This window comes from Aphanomyces invadans (genome assembly GCF_000520115.1).
Source record: "Aphanomyces invadans strain NJM9701 unplaced genomic scaffold supercont1.2, whole genome shotgun sequence".
NCBI classification, from domain to species: Eukaryota; Oomycota; class Saprolegniomycetes; order Saprolegniales; family Verrucalvaceae; genus Aphanomyces; species Aphanomyces invadans.
In genome coordinates, this window is record NW_008580147.1 from 367,869 (window position 1) to 382,312 (window position 14,444).

At 55.1% G+C, this 14,444-nt stretch overlaps 7 protein-coding genes across 7 annotated transcripts; 1 reads left to right on the forward strand and 6 right to left on the reverse strand.

Annotated features, from left to right (window-relative positions):
- Positions 1-241: 241 nt before the first annotated feature.
- On the reverse strand, positions 242-1,114 carry H310_00950 (hypothetical protein). Its single transcript, XM_008863935.1, has one exon. The coding sequence runs from the start codon at positions 922-924 to the stop codon at positions 430-432; it is 495 nt and encodes a 164-aa protein (XP_008862157.1). The 5' UTR covers positions 925-1,114; the 3' UTR covers positions 242-429.
- An 816-nt stretch (positions 1,115-1,930) lies between these two features.
- H310_00951 (hypothetical protein) lies at positions 1,931-5,499 on the reverse strand. Its single transcript, XM_008863936.1, has 10 exons — positions 4,685-5,499; positions 4,357-4,623; positions 4,211-4,315; positions 4,098-4,166; positions 3,156-4,045; positions 2,989-3,094; positions 2,755-2,935; positions 2,536-2,708; positions 2,227-2,473; positions 1,931-2,172 (listed from the first exon to the last, which is right to left on the reverse strand). Exons 1-10 carry the CDS (start codon positions 5,465-5,467, stop codon positions 1,979-1,981), a joined length of 3,015 nt encoding a protein of 1,004 aa, XP_008862158.1. The 5' UTR covers positions 5,468-5,499; the 3' UTR covers positions 1,931-1,978.
- Positions 5,500-5,697: 198 nt separating this feature from the next.
- On the forward strand, positions 5,698-9,294 carry H310_00952 (hypothetical protein). Its single transcript, XM_008863937.1, has 16 exons — positions 5,698-5,767; positions 5,819-5,901; positions 5,964-6,000; positions 6,051-6,115; positions 6,160-6,225; positions 6,276-6,393; positions 6,439-6,699; positions 6,744-7,445; positions 7,508-7,609; positions 7,659-7,697; positions 7,750-7,806; positions 7,869-8,090; positions 8,135-8,233; positions 8,284-8,838; positions 8,888-9,088; positions 9,135-9,294. Exons 1-16 carry the CDS (start codon positions 5,711-5,713, stop codon positions 9,228-9,230), a joined length of 2,760 nt encoding a protein of 919 aa, XP_008862159.1. The 5' UTR covers positions 5,698-5,710; the 3' UTR covers positions 9,231-9,294.
- Positions 9,239-10,282, reverse strand: H310_00953 (hypothetical protein). Its single transcript, XM_008863938.1, has one exon. The coding sequence runs from the start codon at positions 10,239-10,241 to the stop codon at positions 9,267-9,269; it is 975 nt and encodes a 324-aa protein (XP_008862160.1). The 5' UTR covers positions 10,242-10,282; the 3' UTR covers positions 9,239-9,266.
- Positions 10,283-10,382: 100 nt separating this feature from the next.
- H310_00954 (hypothetical protein) lies at positions 10,383-11,769 on the reverse strand. Its single transcript, XM_008863939.1, has 2 exons — positions 11,410-11,769; positions 10,383-11,360 (listed from the first exon to the last, which is right to left on the reverse strand). Exons 1-2 carry the CDS (start codon positions 11,731-11,733, stop codon positions 10,488-10,490), a joined length of 1,197 nt encoding a protein of 398 aa, XP_008862161.1. The 5' UTR covers positions 11,734-11,769; the 3' UTR covers positions 10,383-10,487.
- A 255-nt stretch (positions 11,770-12,024) lies between these two features.
- H310_00955 (hypothetical protein) lies at positions 12,025-12,939 on the reverse strand (the record flags this gene model as incomplete). Its single annotated transcript, XM_008863940.1, has 1 exon — positions 12,025-12,939. One exon carries the CDS (start codon positions 12,937-12,939, stop codon positions 12,025-12,027), a length of 915 nt encoding a protein of 304 aa, XP_008862162.1.
- Positions 12,940-13,011: 72 nt separating this feature from the next.
- Positions 13,012-14,416, reverse strand: H310_00956 (hypothetical protein; the record flags this gene model as incomplete). Its single annotated transcript, XM_008863941.1, has 1 exon — positions 13,012-14,416. Exon 1 carries the CDS (start codon positions 14,311-14,313, stop codon positions 13,012-13,014), a length of 1,302 nt encoding a protein of 433 aa, XP_008862163.1. The 5' UTR covers positions 14,314-14,416.
- Between the last annotated feature and the right edge of the window lie 28 nt (positions 14,417-14,444).

Consider the following 14,444-nt stretch of genomic DNA (forward strand, 5'->3'; position numbering starts at 1 on the left):
TGCCTCTGCCGACCGAATTATCCGGCGGGCCATTGGGCCAAATCAACCAATTCAGCATTCGTTTATACATCATTCATGCATTTATTTATTATTTATCCCAAGTTCGGTCAGAATCGTCGCGCTGTGCTTGACCAAAGCGGCGGAAGGATGACGGCGCAGTCAAGACCGAGGCCGGTGTGTATTTGGCGCAAGTCTTTTCAATGTACCGACTCGTTTGATCTGTTGAACGGCATCGACCCGCAGAACACCGAACGTTCGAACAACTGAAACGGCGGATGCCCCTGCCCATGAAGAAGGAATTCTCTCGCGATCCGGCCGACTGAGGTCAACCGCTGTCCACTCGAAACACCAACCAACCAATTTGGCTTGTTGGAGCCATGCATCGACGTTCCTATCGGTTGTTTGAACGACATCGCTCCAGTGACGCCTTCAGTTCCAACTCACCGCCACCGGATTCGTCGAGAAATCTTGTGTGTGGGCCTGAGTCAATTCCGAGCACGTCTTGGACAGCTTTAGGGTGAACACGACGTAGTACACTGCATGAAGCACGCGACGCGATCCGAGTTCGAAGGACGGAACGAACAATGTCGTGAGGTGCGTTGCAGGCACCACAGCCATTCTCCTGCCCCAATTGAAGGACACTGCCGATCGCGAACTACTCTGTTGGTGAACGCTTGGACTGATCGTATGCGTGCGGCACGTGCACCCCTGGAGAGCGATCTTGTTGCATTCCGGCACGATGCAATACTCGAAGCCTCCATGGTTGTCGCACAGCGCTTTGCGCAAGATAAAGTTGTGCCACCCGTCAAGTCGGCGACACCTGCTGCCTCCGTGGTTGCGACACAATCCTCTCGACCTGCTGGCGTTTGAGCACCCGGCAAATTTGCAGTACGCCACCTCCACTTCTTCCGAGTCGTGCCGCATCCAGGAACCTTTTGGAGTCGCCTCCGTCGTCAAAGCGCAGCCCTCTATTCAGGGGATGCTTCGTGCAGCCTTCGAAAATTCCATTGTGTCATCCACGATGGGACGTGCACACGCCATGCTTGGGTCGAAAAAAAGATTGGAGGGGGTGTGGTCATTTGGACTGGCTAATATTGAGGCATGTCGTTCTCGCGAAGGCGCATGCGTCGGAGACTTCATTGACGTCTGTCGTGGCCGTTGGTGGGGAGAAAGAGAGCTTCCTGCCGTGATAGTCGTCGTCGTATTTGTGCTCGATGTTGAATGAGCAGGGTCACGATGGCACTCGTTCGATGACGGTCGTGAAGGGACGATGCTGCGCCTTTGGTCGACCGTCACAAGCATGTAGACAGTGGTCTAGGCGTTGCTGCGCCACAGCAAATTCAAATTGTTTTGTCGGTGCGATTCACCGGCCAGTCCGGACATCCTAGCCGCCAACCACTCGGACTGGCAGCGGCGCGTGATTCGCACGAACGACACTTTTTTCCTCCCTTTCTATGCCAAAGACACGATCCTTGAGAGCACTTGCAACAGAACCTACTTCGTTGACTCGAGGGGTACCACCGCTCACCCCACTGCACCCCACTCTTTCATGTCAAGACAGCCGTGGCTTGTTGGAGCCGTGACTTTCCAAGAATTGCTACACGTGCACTCATTCTCGAGGGACGTATCGGCGGTGGTTGGGACATCTCACCCCTTCGAACGATGTCCCCCGCAAACAACAATCCCATCGGCGAGTCAGGTCAGCCTTGATCGCCAACGTGCCACAGAATCGACAATGGATGCACGCTCGCCTGGTTGAGACTGCAACCACCTTTGCCGCTGCATGCTGGTTGTTTGCCGCTTCATTCTTTGTTGCGTCCGTTGAATTGGAGTCACCGCAACGTAAGGTGTGCCAGCGTCCAAAGACAGCAGCATGAGCCGTCAAGACCGTTCGTCACGAATGGCAGGACCCATGAACGAGGTACAAGTGGACTGGTATTCGCTATTCGCGTGGCGTCACGAGGCTAATGCCAGAGTGCTACATGAGATTCTCGACATCCATGTCTTGCTTGGCCAGTTCATGGAGCATGGGGTCGTCAAAGAACTTGGATACGTTCACTTCTTCGCTCAGCCCCTTTCGACGGCGCGCCTTGACCATGAATTCCCGCGCTAATGCTTGCACCGGCGAAGGTTCGAGCGGACGCAAGATGATCGTTGTGTCCAACGGGTCGCCTGCCCCATGCCCTGTGAGGCACCCACCATCACCAAGACGCAGGCAATTCGTACCTGGCACCAACGCCCAGTGGTCAAACGTTTGTGTGCAAAACGCGTGGCCTTGGGTGAACACGCGAAGGTCCGTCTCAAACCCAAACGATTCGATCACGGGCAAGAAACCACGCACGGTGTACATGGGCGACCCGGCCTTGGGGGCGTCGTGCGTGATATGGCCTCGACGACGGGTCAGCACTTGGTACAGCGTCGACACGGTGTCGGCCGGGCACTGAATTTCCAAGGCGAAAATCGGCTCGAGTAACTACCACGATCAACACATCATGACGCGAAGGAACGACACAAGACAAGCGCATTCTCTCGTACACGGGGCGTGGCAGTCAAGAACGACGAGTACACGACTCGCCGGGACGTTGGGATGATTTGCCCGCCCGCGCGGTGAATCGGTTCATTCGCCATGGACGCGTGTAAAATCTTGAACTTGGTGTTTCGAATCGGTTCGTCGCACAACGGACCTTCACGGCACCCCCATTGAAAGCCTGTTTTGCATGGTGAGAGATCGAGCCGCACCACAGTGTGGCGCACCTTGCACGATCGAGTTCTTGATGCTGTTGAGGGACTTTTTGTTCACTTCCGACGGCAGCGTGTCGTCAATCAACACGTTTGGCCCTGTACTGTCCGGTCCAAATGCCCACACGGATCGCGCTGCCAACACGTCCCACTGGTACTTGTTTTGGAAGAACTCTGCCACGTCCTTCTTGGGCCACTACACCCGCATCATACACGTCAGTCGTCATGACGACGCTTGGCACGACCTACGTTCAAGTTGACCACGCCCGACTCGATGTCTTTGGCGAGCCCCACGTCCAACGGTTCAGCAATCATGGTCAGTTTGTTTTTTTGGTTGGGGGTCTCGGCAAAGCACCTGCACACGAGCTTGTGTCATCGACTCCATGGAGAGAGTTCGCACGAATACATCCACGTACTGAACGGAGGACGTCTCCACAACTGTTTCGCTGAAGCACGCGACGGGGTCGGCGACTTTGACTTCGATTTCCGAGTACATTTTACGCAAGTCGTGCAAGATGCAGTCAGCAGCGAGCTCGCCAGTGCACAAAATGACGTGTTCACCCGACTCTTCCACTTTCGTTGTCACGAGGGGGTAGCTCTTGCTGACCTTACGAAGCCCTTCCAACATTTTGGGCAGCTCGGACGGGTTCAACGGTTCCACAGCGAGCTTGACGACCGCGCTCGTTCCAAATCGCTTGGAAATGGGTTGGAAAATACCCACGCGATCATCTTGTAGCAAATCTTCCGACGCGTCCGTGATCGTCGCGCTTTTTGTGATGCTGCCGTCGACGCCATCGAGCATGACCCAGTTGCCCGCGACAATGCGATTCACGTCCACTTTGTATCGGCCTTGGCTGATGCTAACGCTTTCAACCGTGCGCACAACCATGTCCTCGTCATCGTCGGGGCTGTAGCTCTCACCGAGCACCTTCACACGCTGGCCCGCCGACACGGAGCCCGAGTAGACGCGACCAAACGCGCTAAACGTCGTGCCGTCCGACGACGAGTACAACTTCACAATGTTGATCATCAATGGCCCCATCGGGTCGCACGCAAGCATGGCCTTGCCAACAGTCGAGTCGGGGTTTTCAGTGTACAGAGCGCGGACCTTGGCTTCCGCCGTTTCCATCGGCGACGGAATGAACCGACTCACGAGGTCGACAAAGGAATTGGACGATCGACCGACAAACTGAGACAGCACGAGCTTGAGCAGCGGGCGAGGGTTCAAGTGTAGGTCTTCCCGGGTCACGCGCAGCCCAAGGCTTCGCAACGTCTTGGCCAACACTTGTACCTCTTCACCCAATACCTATGGCGAGCACGTTCAACTCCGTCGCTTACGATTCAAAATTTGACCGCACTTGCGCGTAGATTTTGTAGATCGGCTCCAAGATGAATTGCACAAACGATCGGTGGGCGCCTTCATATGGCTAGGTTGCACGATGGGCAAGTAGCGCCACAAATTCGCACATACCACTTTGGATTTGAAGGTGCGGGTCCCGGGGGTGTAGTACAAATCTCCCCAAAGTCGCTTGGCTAATTCGGCGGGGTTGATGCCGTGCTGCCGTTGCGCGTACAACTACTAGGACGTTGATGCGTGCAGCATTAACATGGTCGAACCTGTGAAAACGACTCCAACGAAAAGCACCATCCGTGCTGGGCTGACGCAAACAAGACGTTGCCCAACTCGGGGGAGAGTCGCTTGAACTTGTCGCCCAGGGGCGTGTGCACCTCAACCAGTCGATTCACTTCTTCAATCGTGTGCAGCAGCTTAAAGTACGCGTCGTGGGGCGGCAGCTTGAGCTCGATGATCAAACGGTCCACCTTGTTCACGATCAACAAGAGGGGGAGCTTGGCCGACAGCGCAGCTTTCACGAGGCTCTCCGTCTAGAGGGATCATACGATGTCCACACTAGGTCATGTGACGACAACGGGTGACAATCCTTACATGCATCATGACCCCTTCAACGACATCCACCATCAAGATGACCCCGTCCGACACCTGCATCGCGGCCGTGCTTTCGTCCGAGAAGTTGACGTGCCCGGGACAGTCGAGGACGTTCATCACATACGACTTGCCTCGCGACGACGGCAGAACAAGCGACACGGGGGTGGACTTGATGCTAACCTTGCGGGCCTGCTCGTCGGCGCGACTGTCCGTGTAGCGCCGTTCAAGATCTACCGCCATCATGCGCTTGGTCGTGTCCTTTTGCTGGTCCTTCCACTTGTTCACGTGGGTAGACTCAACCAGCAAGTCGAGGTATAAGGTCTTGCCGGCGTGAAGGTCACCGATCACACACACGTTGCGTATCATGGACGGATAATCCATGAGCGATGCAAGAAATTCGTTTGAATACGTCGTCTTGACAGGCTCTTTCTCTAGCGACGAAAACGCTTTCACCTTGACAGGGGCGACCAACGGGGTTTCAATCGCCTGGGCATCTTCCTCCATCACCAACACTTCCGCGTCGCCAAATACTTCTTCTGCATCAGGGTAGTACTGTTTATCTTCGTGCAACACAATGCGATGGTCCTCTTCACGATACGTTTGCAGTGCGGTGGAGGATTGACCTGGATACGAGGAATCCGGCTGTGCTCGGTCTCTATCGTCGTCATCGGAGTCCTCGTCCTTCTCTGACTCTTCCTGCTTCTCGGATTCCTCGCTCTCCGAGTCATCATCGAGGTCGGGCCCGATATAGTTGCCGAACTCATCATACAGCGATTCGCTCATGTTGATGCTGCGCTCTTTGTGTGGAGTTCGCACCGTTTCTCTTAGATTGCATATGCCCACAACCTATTGAGTTATAGAGGTTTATTTAATATACACCCTGTCAAAACTACAAAATATAATTCTGTAGTGTCTGTTAAATCTCAATCACATGGCAAACAAGAGTATTTTAAAATATTCCAGCTTGAAATTCCTGGAATTAAAATTACTGAAAATCACCAATCTCCGAATTTGAACTTGACCTCGATGGCGTGTCAAAGCCATGTGAACAAGAACATCTTCTCGATCGCCGTTGACATTCCAGTACGATGCACGGCGACGAATGCGTGGCATCACTCGCCTCGTTGGACGTAGGAAAACAACGACAATGCTGTACAAGTGCTCAATTTGCATGGGAACTGCATTCGCACGATGGACGGACTACAACGTTTCGTCAAGTGCGTGGATCGTGCTTCCATGAACGACACTGCTCATGCTCAGAATGACCGACTTCACGTAGCCTCAAGGAGCTCTCTCTGTCGTCTAACTGGATCGAGGTACTGACTTATTCTTCCATTTGCAGATCATGCATACCCATACTCAGTAGTCTCCATCCTTTGCGGCGTTGCGTGGGTTGGTCCATCTATGCGTGCTAAACCTGTCAGCGAATCGGTATGTGCCTTCGCGAGTATGTTCGTGACCCTTTAATGGTGCAGCATCACAACCACACTTGGGTTTCCCGTTTTGCCGGCGTTGCGAGAACTGTCCCTTGCTTACAACAGGCACGTTCGACTCGAATGCTTCTTTGACTCAGCCAACATGGATCATGCAGTCTCTCTGCGCTGGACGGCTTTATCGATCCGCTAAAGTTTCCATCTTTGGAAATCTTGGACCTCCGTGACAACCAGATCGCCGACTTGTCTGCGCTGTCTCCTGTATTTTATTTGCAGGTTTGTCACTCGACCACGTCCATCACCATCACATAGCTTCCGTAGACAATGCGCGTGTTGCGCCTTCAAACCATTACAAAAGGCCAGTCAAATCCCGTGTGCGCAACGCCAGGGTACCCTGGGATGCTCTTGGACAGAATCTCGACCCTGGAAACTCTCGATGGCGAAGATGTGACCGTCTTACGAGAAATTGCAGCGCTCGCTATGCCCAAGTACTCCAGCGTCGCCAAGCTATATCGACAAACCCCGCTCAAATCGATTGTCGAGGACCCAGCGCAGCACGAGGCGGCATCATCCATCACTAGCGTAAGTCGAGTGACTTTTGCCGAGATCTAAGGGAATGCCCGTAGGGACGTGAGTGGTCTGTCTTGGATGCTCGTCTGCGCCTGCTCGAGTCGCAACACGAGCGGCACCAGACCCGGGACGACGTGTCGTTCATGGATGAAATCGATTCGGAGATCCATCAAGCCACGTCCAACCTTCGAAACATGCACCGACAATCCCTCGAGCAACGACGACCGCCCATCTCCGGCATTGCTGAGACAAAGAAACGGCGAGGGCATCAAGGACCCTCCCAACTACAAGAAGAAAGTGAATACGACGACGAAGAGGCCGAAGAGACCTTCGCCGTGCCATCGCAAGCAAAGGACGCGGTGTGCCAGGTTGATATGCATGCCATGGCCGACGCGGCAACTCAATGTGACGTGTACACCACGAATCGAGGCGTGCAGTGCATCTCGGACGACTCGACGGAACAGACACTTCGAACCAACCTCCAAGAGGCCGTGGACAGAGCCAAGCGAGCTGAAACGCGGGCGGTCCAGCTCACGGCCGAGAAATCCGCCTCTTCCCTCGACCACGACGCGATGGCCAAGGAACTGAAGGAGGTACAAGGAGCGGTCGCCCTGCTAAAGCAACTAGCAGCAACAGATCGGGAGAAGCTGACAGCGAAAGTTGACGAGTGCGACGAAGCCAAGGCGGCCCTCGCAGAGTCCATGCGCCGGGTGGAGTCTCTGCAAGTGCAGATCCGTAACAACGACGACAAGTGGAAGGTCCGACAAGAATAATATGTCGGTACGCTGAACTGGCACGTTACGAACGTGTCATTATGTAGAGGCAAATCTCAACTCTGGAGTTGGCATTAAAAGAAGCCAAGGACGAAGCCGACTCTCGAGTGCGCGAGGTGGCGACGGCTGCACAAGCCAAACAGGACGAGGTTGGTGTTTGATCCGAGTGGCGAGAGAGGTCATGGGATTACCGGGTAGAGCACATCTCAAATTCGACAACTGAAGGCCGACATGCAGGCACGCCATTCGGTGTGACTTCGTGGCCTTGACAATGCGGCTTGATCCGTAGGAACTCAAATACACGCTTGAAGACGCGTATGCAAAATACGCTGCTAAAGAAAAAGAGGTTGGTGGCGTTGTGTAGTGCGACCGCAGGAACCATCGCAACCATCTCACGTGCACGTGGAGGTGTCGAGCCTACGCCATGAAGCATTTTTGAAAGGGTCCGAATTGGATAAAGTCGTGCATCGGCACCAGGAGGAGCTCAGTCGCCGCGAAAAGGAGTGGAAGGTGCAAGAAGTGCTTGTCCAGCGGCAGTTCCGCATGTCCTTGCACGAAGTGGAGATGGAGTTTCGACTGAAACAATCCGAGTCCATCTTGAAACTCAAGCAACTCACCCAAGCGTATCAAGTACGTCCCACCATCGTCTGCCGTGAAACGAACGAGTCATGTAGGGCGCGGTGGCGGAAGCTAAGCAATCGGAGGCCAAGAATCGAGCGATCCTTCAGTCCGAAGCCTCGTTGAAAGGTCGTGTGTCGGAGCTCACGTCGCAGGTCTTGATTGCCAATACAGCCCAGCACAACCTGACAAACGGTTATGCCAGCTGCAAGGGGTCGACAAGAAGCTTGCTCAAATTGAAGAGTCCTGTCAGCACAGCATTCGAGAGCACCAGGCGACGATTGAAGAATTGGAGGAGGCCCTAGATGCTGCCCGAACTCACACGACGGCGCTAGAGACCGAGCTGCACCAAGCGAGAGATGTGGCCAAGGCAGTGGAGGACCTCCAACGACAGCTGAGTGAAGCGACCGCAACGCTCCAAGTGAAAAATATCATGCTGGATGACCAGGCACAGCAAATCATGGCACTTCGAAGGGATAATGACGCCCATCGACGTGACCACGAAGACCTCCAAGAGCAGATACGCGACTTGGAACAAGCGCTAGACGAAAGCCTTGTCCGGCAGCACGATATGGAGAGAGACATACATCGGGTGCAAGCCAACGCAGACAAATTGGATCAGTGGGAGGCGCTTCAAGACGAACTCGACGCCAAGGTTCACGCGCTCGAGTACATTGAGAAGGAGATGCATAGCATGCGGAAAACCATCACGAAGCAAGACGAAATCGCCCGCGAGCGCCTGGAAGCACTGCAAGACGAGGTTCGTGGCGACCGTGTGTTGCTCAGGCGTTATAACAGTCTTGTTGCAGCACGAAGTAGCAATCAAAGCGGCCCAAGCAACCGCCCAAGCCCATAAGCATGAAGCCAGTCAATGGGAAGCCAAATGCGGGGCGATGGAGGCTCGGTATCGGACGCTGCATGACCAGAACCGACAGCTCCACCGAAGCATCCGTGACCACGAGTTGCGAGTCCAAACCACGGAAAACGAAATGAAGGTGTTGCTGCAACAGGTTGTGTCAAGGTGCTTGGTGCTCTCGTCTCATGGGAAGGACGTAGATGGAGAAAGAGCGGCAAGCCAAGCGGCAGCACATGAAGCAGGTGAGCCACCTCCTTCACCAGCTCGACTCTGGTGAGGCCGCCGTGACGCCGTGAGCAATATTTTCGTGATGTAGAATTCGATTAATATGGTTACTCGGTGTCGCTGGCGTGGTTGCTATCAGTGTCTTGGTTGGTCGTGTGGTGTTTGGATGATTTTTTCGACCGCTTCTTGTCCTTCTTCGTCGCGGCTTTCGCCACGGGCGAATCCACCACATCCTCTGCTTGGTTGTCAAAGGAGGTGGTCGAGTCCTGCCGCTTCACGACCAACTTGTACGACGGTCGAATGTCGCCACGGTACCCTTTGGGAAAGTATGCGCGGTTGTACTCGCGCATTTCATCCATTGTCATGCCATAGAGCTCGCAAATGCTCTCGGGGGTTTCTCCGTACGCGACTTCGTGGATCTGCTTGGTCAGTTTGACTTCACCAATGCGCTTGAGTCGGTCTTCAATCTCCGAGTTGTGTCCGACGATCAGCGACATCCCAGGCTCCAGTCGAGGCTTCTGTCCGATGGGGAATGTCGACTTGTTCTTGAGCACGATGCGCGCGCGGGTCGTGTGGTATGTCGCTGCAACGGACTCGAACGTGTCGTCGGCAGCGACCACATGAACAATGTCGCCAGGTCGATCCACACGTTCGTCGGTTTGCAACGTGTTCACGACACGAATATGCAGCATTTGCCCTGGGAAAAGGATGCCTCGTTCGCCTTGAGGAAAGTACTGGCGATTGTCGCTGCGGATGAATTCTTCCGTTGTGTTGTACTCGAGAGCAATGCTCTTGATTGTATCGCCCGACCGCACCACGTGCATTTGACCCCAACCGTGGTCGATGAGCTCTGGTGGGGGCGGCAACGACACTGCTAACGGTTCATCCACGATCAGTTCTTGGCCTGGGTACACTGTCGTGTTCTTGCCGCAAAACACCATGGGGTTCAGCTCCCGGATCTTCTGCTCGCCCTGTTTGGTCTTGCGCGCGATGCTGCTTAGCGTGTCTCCCTTCACAACTGAATAGCGGAACGGCGCCGTGCTGTCCAGTGTCTTCTTCTTGTTACCCCACGTCCCGTACATGGTGCTGCGACGACGATGCCGGCGGCAATGACTTGCTCAATCGGTCTTTGTGCCATTGGTTCAAGCGACGCTATCCGGATGGTTGCCTTTCTTTTATTCGAATTTTATTGCATGTCATCGAGGAGCATACATGTTTCAAGTCCGAAGTGCACTGGAGAAGAGTTCTTGGGACCAATTTATCCGGACATCTCTTCCAACCACTTCAACAACAAATGCGACGACCTGCGACCGCCGCGACGCGCGCCGTCACTTGGCACTCTCTTGGTTGGACAAATAAATATGCGGCGCGGCGGTGGAAGTTTCCTTGTTCAGTCTTGACGACTTGTTTCGGTGCGCAGGTTTCTTCTGCATCGGTATCTCAGGCTTTTGCTTGAGCCGCTTGACAAACTTGCCATCGTGGTATTCATCCAGCACGCAGTACATCTTGAGGAGTTGGTTCTTCGAGGACACGTCTTGCGGCCTTTCCACGACTGAGCGATGAGTGAGGATGCGCTGATGCAATTCTCGTCGATGCTTTGTGAGGATTTTTGTTGTCGAGGTCACGCGAGTTGCATCGGCACTGGCCGGCCGAAGCTGTGGGTGTCGTGCGAGCTGCGGCGTTATTGCGGACGAAGTCTCAAGTGTAATCTTTGCAGGTGGCACCAAGTGCGTTCTGATCGGCAGTGCGTCCTCCTTTACCTTCGTGGACGCCTGGCCGACAGTTAGAACCATATCAGAGTTCACGTGTGGGACAAGATGGACAAGCAGCGATTGCTTGAAACCTCTTGCTGTTCCTGGTTGTTTGGCAGGAAGAGGCGGCGCGACTTTGGGGCGACGGTGCTCAAGTGTGTTGATGCACTTCGATGAAGACCACACTAAGTCGCTGTTTAGCTTGATCGGTCGTCGCTTGGTCCCTCCTGTGCTTGGACGGAGCTGGTTCCTCTGAGGCGGACGCGGAGTTGGGGTAATGGCCGGCTCGAGTATAGCTGGTTTCTTGGACTTGACGTCGGGGGGTGCGAGGTCGCTAGCTTTTCGCGGTGGCAGAGCTGACGACGACGGCGTCGTAAAGCTGGTTGTGGTTAATGAAGCGTCCAAGTTGTTTTCGAACGGCACGAGCAAATGGACAGCCATCTCGCGGACCTGAGGAATTTGTGGTGAGCAATCGACGAATTGTGAGGTGCGCCACAACCTGCTGCGATTGCGGCCGAGTGCTTGGATGGGCGCTCTTCGCTCGCGCCCGCGGGGCTACACTCCGTGGAGTAGTGGATGAGACCGGGGACGGCAGTCCAAACGGCAAGTCAAACAAGTCGATCGTGGGTTTCCGCGGGGGATCGACCTGATGTGTTCTTGGGTAGTACTCTTGCAGGAGGTTGCTGCTTTCAATGCCAAACCTCCGGTCCGTCGGGTCGAACACGCTGTCAGCATCGAGGTGGTGTGTGCCGGCGTCACCTCCGTCGGGATCTCGCATGTGCATTGCGTTGAGAGCAGCCTGAGCTAAGTCCACATCAACCATCGCCGTTGGCGGCCCGAGATGCCGCCAACAACTCCTTAAAATAGCTCATGTCCAACCAACCTCCCCAATTGATTGCCACGATGTCCATCGTGCAATTGCGGAGAATTCCAACTATCATGCTGCCAGCCCCGAGCGTTGCGACTCAGTCGGGTGAGGATGCGTTTAGGAGCGTGGGTGATGCACGTAGATGGCTTTGGTCATCACCTCCATGCGCCGCAGCACCTTGAACAGCCGTCTCCACAAGATGGAGTTTGTACAGACATCACGTTATACTGCAAACCTGGCCATGCCCTACTCAACCCTGCAGTCGTCCGAATGGGTCCATGAGCCAAAGTCGGCTTGAAATACGGCGACTTCGGGGTCCCTCCAGCTCCCCCCGCTTTCGCTACACTTGGTTCGAAACACCACTTTGGATGAGATCTCGCCAAAGCTGACAAGTTCCAAGTCGCTCATGCTCGGCTTGCGATGGAGCGTGGATATGGGCCCCGAGTCTTCTTGATTACTCAAGTTCATTTCACCGCCTCCGCGCACCCCTCGCGAAGGAGTCTTTGGAACAAGGGGGGGTGCACTTGGCACATGGACGGGATGCTGGCTTGGGAAGGATCGAGACGGGGGCCGCCCGCCCTGCACGATGCTGTGGAACTGATTGCCGTCGTCCCTTCGACTCCACCGTAATGGTCGGTGGATTGCGGGGGTATTTAATATGCTGGGTTTCGTCATTTGCAGGACTGCCATCGTCGACGGCGATTGCTTTGTGAGGCGGAAGTGGGCAACATTTCCTGTCGGTGGGCCATTTCGGGGAGTAAATTTCTTTGTGCTGCCTTTGGAACCCCCCCTACTGTTATCCGCCCCGTCGGGGCGGTTGACAGTCGGGAGGGTTGCCCCGACAAACGTCGACGGCACCTGCGCGTCACAAGATGCAGCAGGATTGTTCTTGTACTCATCGCGTGGGCAGGGCAGTGACGTGTGTGCTTTCGCTTCGGATGGGGTCGTCAGCTGGCATGAATGCTTGAGGAACGATGGAGGTGGCTCCATCCTGTACATCGCCGAGGTCACGATGGGTTGTGGGCTTGCCAAGTGCGACGGCTTGGTGTGCACTGGCCGCGAAGGGGGCTGCTGGCCTTTCGGTTTGTTAGTTGGCACGACGGGAATTTCGTGGTGCTGCAGCGTTGCACGCTCGCCTTGGGGTGCCAACAGCGGCTGCATGACCTCGGTCGCCCCCTCAGTGCTTGATGCTGCGCCTTCGATGCGCGAGGTATTTATAGAGTCTTAGTTGCGTTACAGAATCGGCCAACCTTTCCGTCGCATCATAAACTCGTGGACGGTTTGCTTTTGACGGATGGACGACAACGCAGTGGACGCCCCGTACGATGGAGTTGCTTGGACTCGCACGAGTTCTCGCCGCACATGTTGTGGGTTGGGACAGGGGGTGGCGCTCGTTGCGGTGGTGGGCTTAGGGGTGGCCCTTGTCGAAGTGGTGGGTTTGGATGTCGTCATGTGGGTGGAGGGGTCTCGACATGGGGGCCTTCGCGGCAATGCCTTCATCTCAACTGGGACCTTCAGAGATGCTTGGTCGGCACGAATAATGCCATTCGTCAACGCGTGATCTTCTTCGATGTACTGGTTCGATAGGGCCATGCCAAGGGCTGAGGTCGGCGCTGGGATGGCAGACAAGGGTTGCGATGGAGTCAGCGCAGATTGTGTGAAGCGACTTCCAAGCAACTTCGTGTCCTCGTTTGGATTGGAGTAAGGAACATGGAAGCTAGTTGAATCAACTTCGGGGCGGCAGAGCTCCATGGACGGCTTGTCCCGAGTTGCATGCAAACGTCGACTGGCGCTTCCATGCTCTGTCGCTGGTGTCGCTGGGGCTGCTAGCGACGGTGGCAATGACACGTCGTTGGTTTGGTTGACTGTGGCGTCTACGGGGTGCGACACGTTCGGCGGGGCGTCTGGTTTGGTGACGGTCAGTCGTGGTCGCCGTTTGGTGGCTTTGGTCGAGATTCTCTCCGACGAGGTCCAGTACTCGCTGGATGGTGATGGGTTCTTTCCTCGAAAGCTTTTCATGTTGAGGTTATTGGGCCATTTGGCACCTGATGGGGGCGGTCGGGGGCAGTGTTTGTGGCGTGTTTTGGCGATGGGGTGGGAGATCTCGACGCGCGAATCGACTTCGGGGAGCTCCACGACGCAAGAGGCGAGCAATGGTGGGTTGCTAGCAGCTCTCGCGGTACTATCGGTGTGACGACGTGTGTATCGAAATGTGCAACGGAGCGAATGCAGTGTGGGTCTTGACGTGGTCGCGGCTTGCGTGGCGCACCTCGTGTCGATTTCCGTTTCCCGATCGATTGGAGTGACCACGATGGGTTGTTGGTCTTGGTTTTCATTAGTTATGTTTCGCTGGGTGGCCGCATCATGCAGCATCGCGTCGTCTTCGTCGTTTGTGTAGTACGTTTGCATGAGGTGGCTGCTCGCAACGCCGAACTGGCGATCCGTCGAGTTCATGTGTAGTCGAGTCAGGTCAATCTCCATTTTGCTGTGGTCGAAGACATACTTGTACGAGGGATTCGCCCGGGGACTCAACATTCCTTCGCCCCCACGAGGTGCACCGACCCCGCCGACTTCTTGGCCCGCTGACAAACTAGCAACCTGAATGGATCGGGCGTGCGCTTCCACCACCACTCACAAGCATGTAATATTTCGTGTCGGTTACACAT

Excerpts from the sequence above, each read along its gene's own strand:
- H310_00950 (XM_008863935.1), bottom strand. The coding sequence starts at position 924 with ATGCGGCACGACTCGGAAGAAGTGGAGGTGGCGTACTGCAAATTTGCC.
- H310_00951 (XM_008863936.1), bottom strand. The coding sequence starts at position 5,467 with ATGAGCGAATCGCTGTATGATGAGTTCGGCAACTATATCGGGCCCGAC. Across the intron at positions 4,624-4,684 it reads TTGAAGGGGTCATGATGCAT|ACGGAGAGCCTCGTGAAAGC; the intron begins GTAAGGATTGTC and ends TGATCCCTCTAG. Across the intron at positions 2,173-2,226 it reads CCACTGGGCGTTGGTGCCAG|GCGACCCGTTGGACACAACG; the intron begins GTACGAATTGCC and ends GGCATGGGGCAG.
- H310_00952 (XM_008863937.1), top strand. The coding sequence starts at position 5,711 with ATGGCGTGTCAAAGCCATGTGAACAAGAACATCTTCTCGATCGCCGTT. Across the intron at positions 6,116-6,159 it reads CTAAACCTGTCAGCGAATCG|CATCACAACCACACTTGGGT; the intron begins GTATGTGCCTTC and ends TTAATGGTGCAG. Across the intron at positions 9,089-9,134 it reads TGAAGGTGTTGCTGCAACAG|ATGGAGAAAGAGCGGCAAGC; the intron begins GTTGTGTCAAGG and ends GGAAGGACGTAG.
- H310_00953 (XM_008863938.1), bottom strand. The coding sequence starts at position 10,241 with ATGTACGGGACGTGGGGTAACAAGAAGAAGACACTGGACAGCACGGCG.
- H310_00954 (XM_008863939.1), bottom strand. The coding sequence starts at position 11,733 with ATGGTTGATGTGGACTTAGCTCAGGCTGCTCTCAACGCAATGCACATG. Across the intron at positions 11,361-11,409 it reads CTCGGCCGCAATCGCAGCAG|GTCCGCGAGATGGCTGTCCA; the intron begins GTTGTGGCGCAC and ends CAAATTCCTCAG.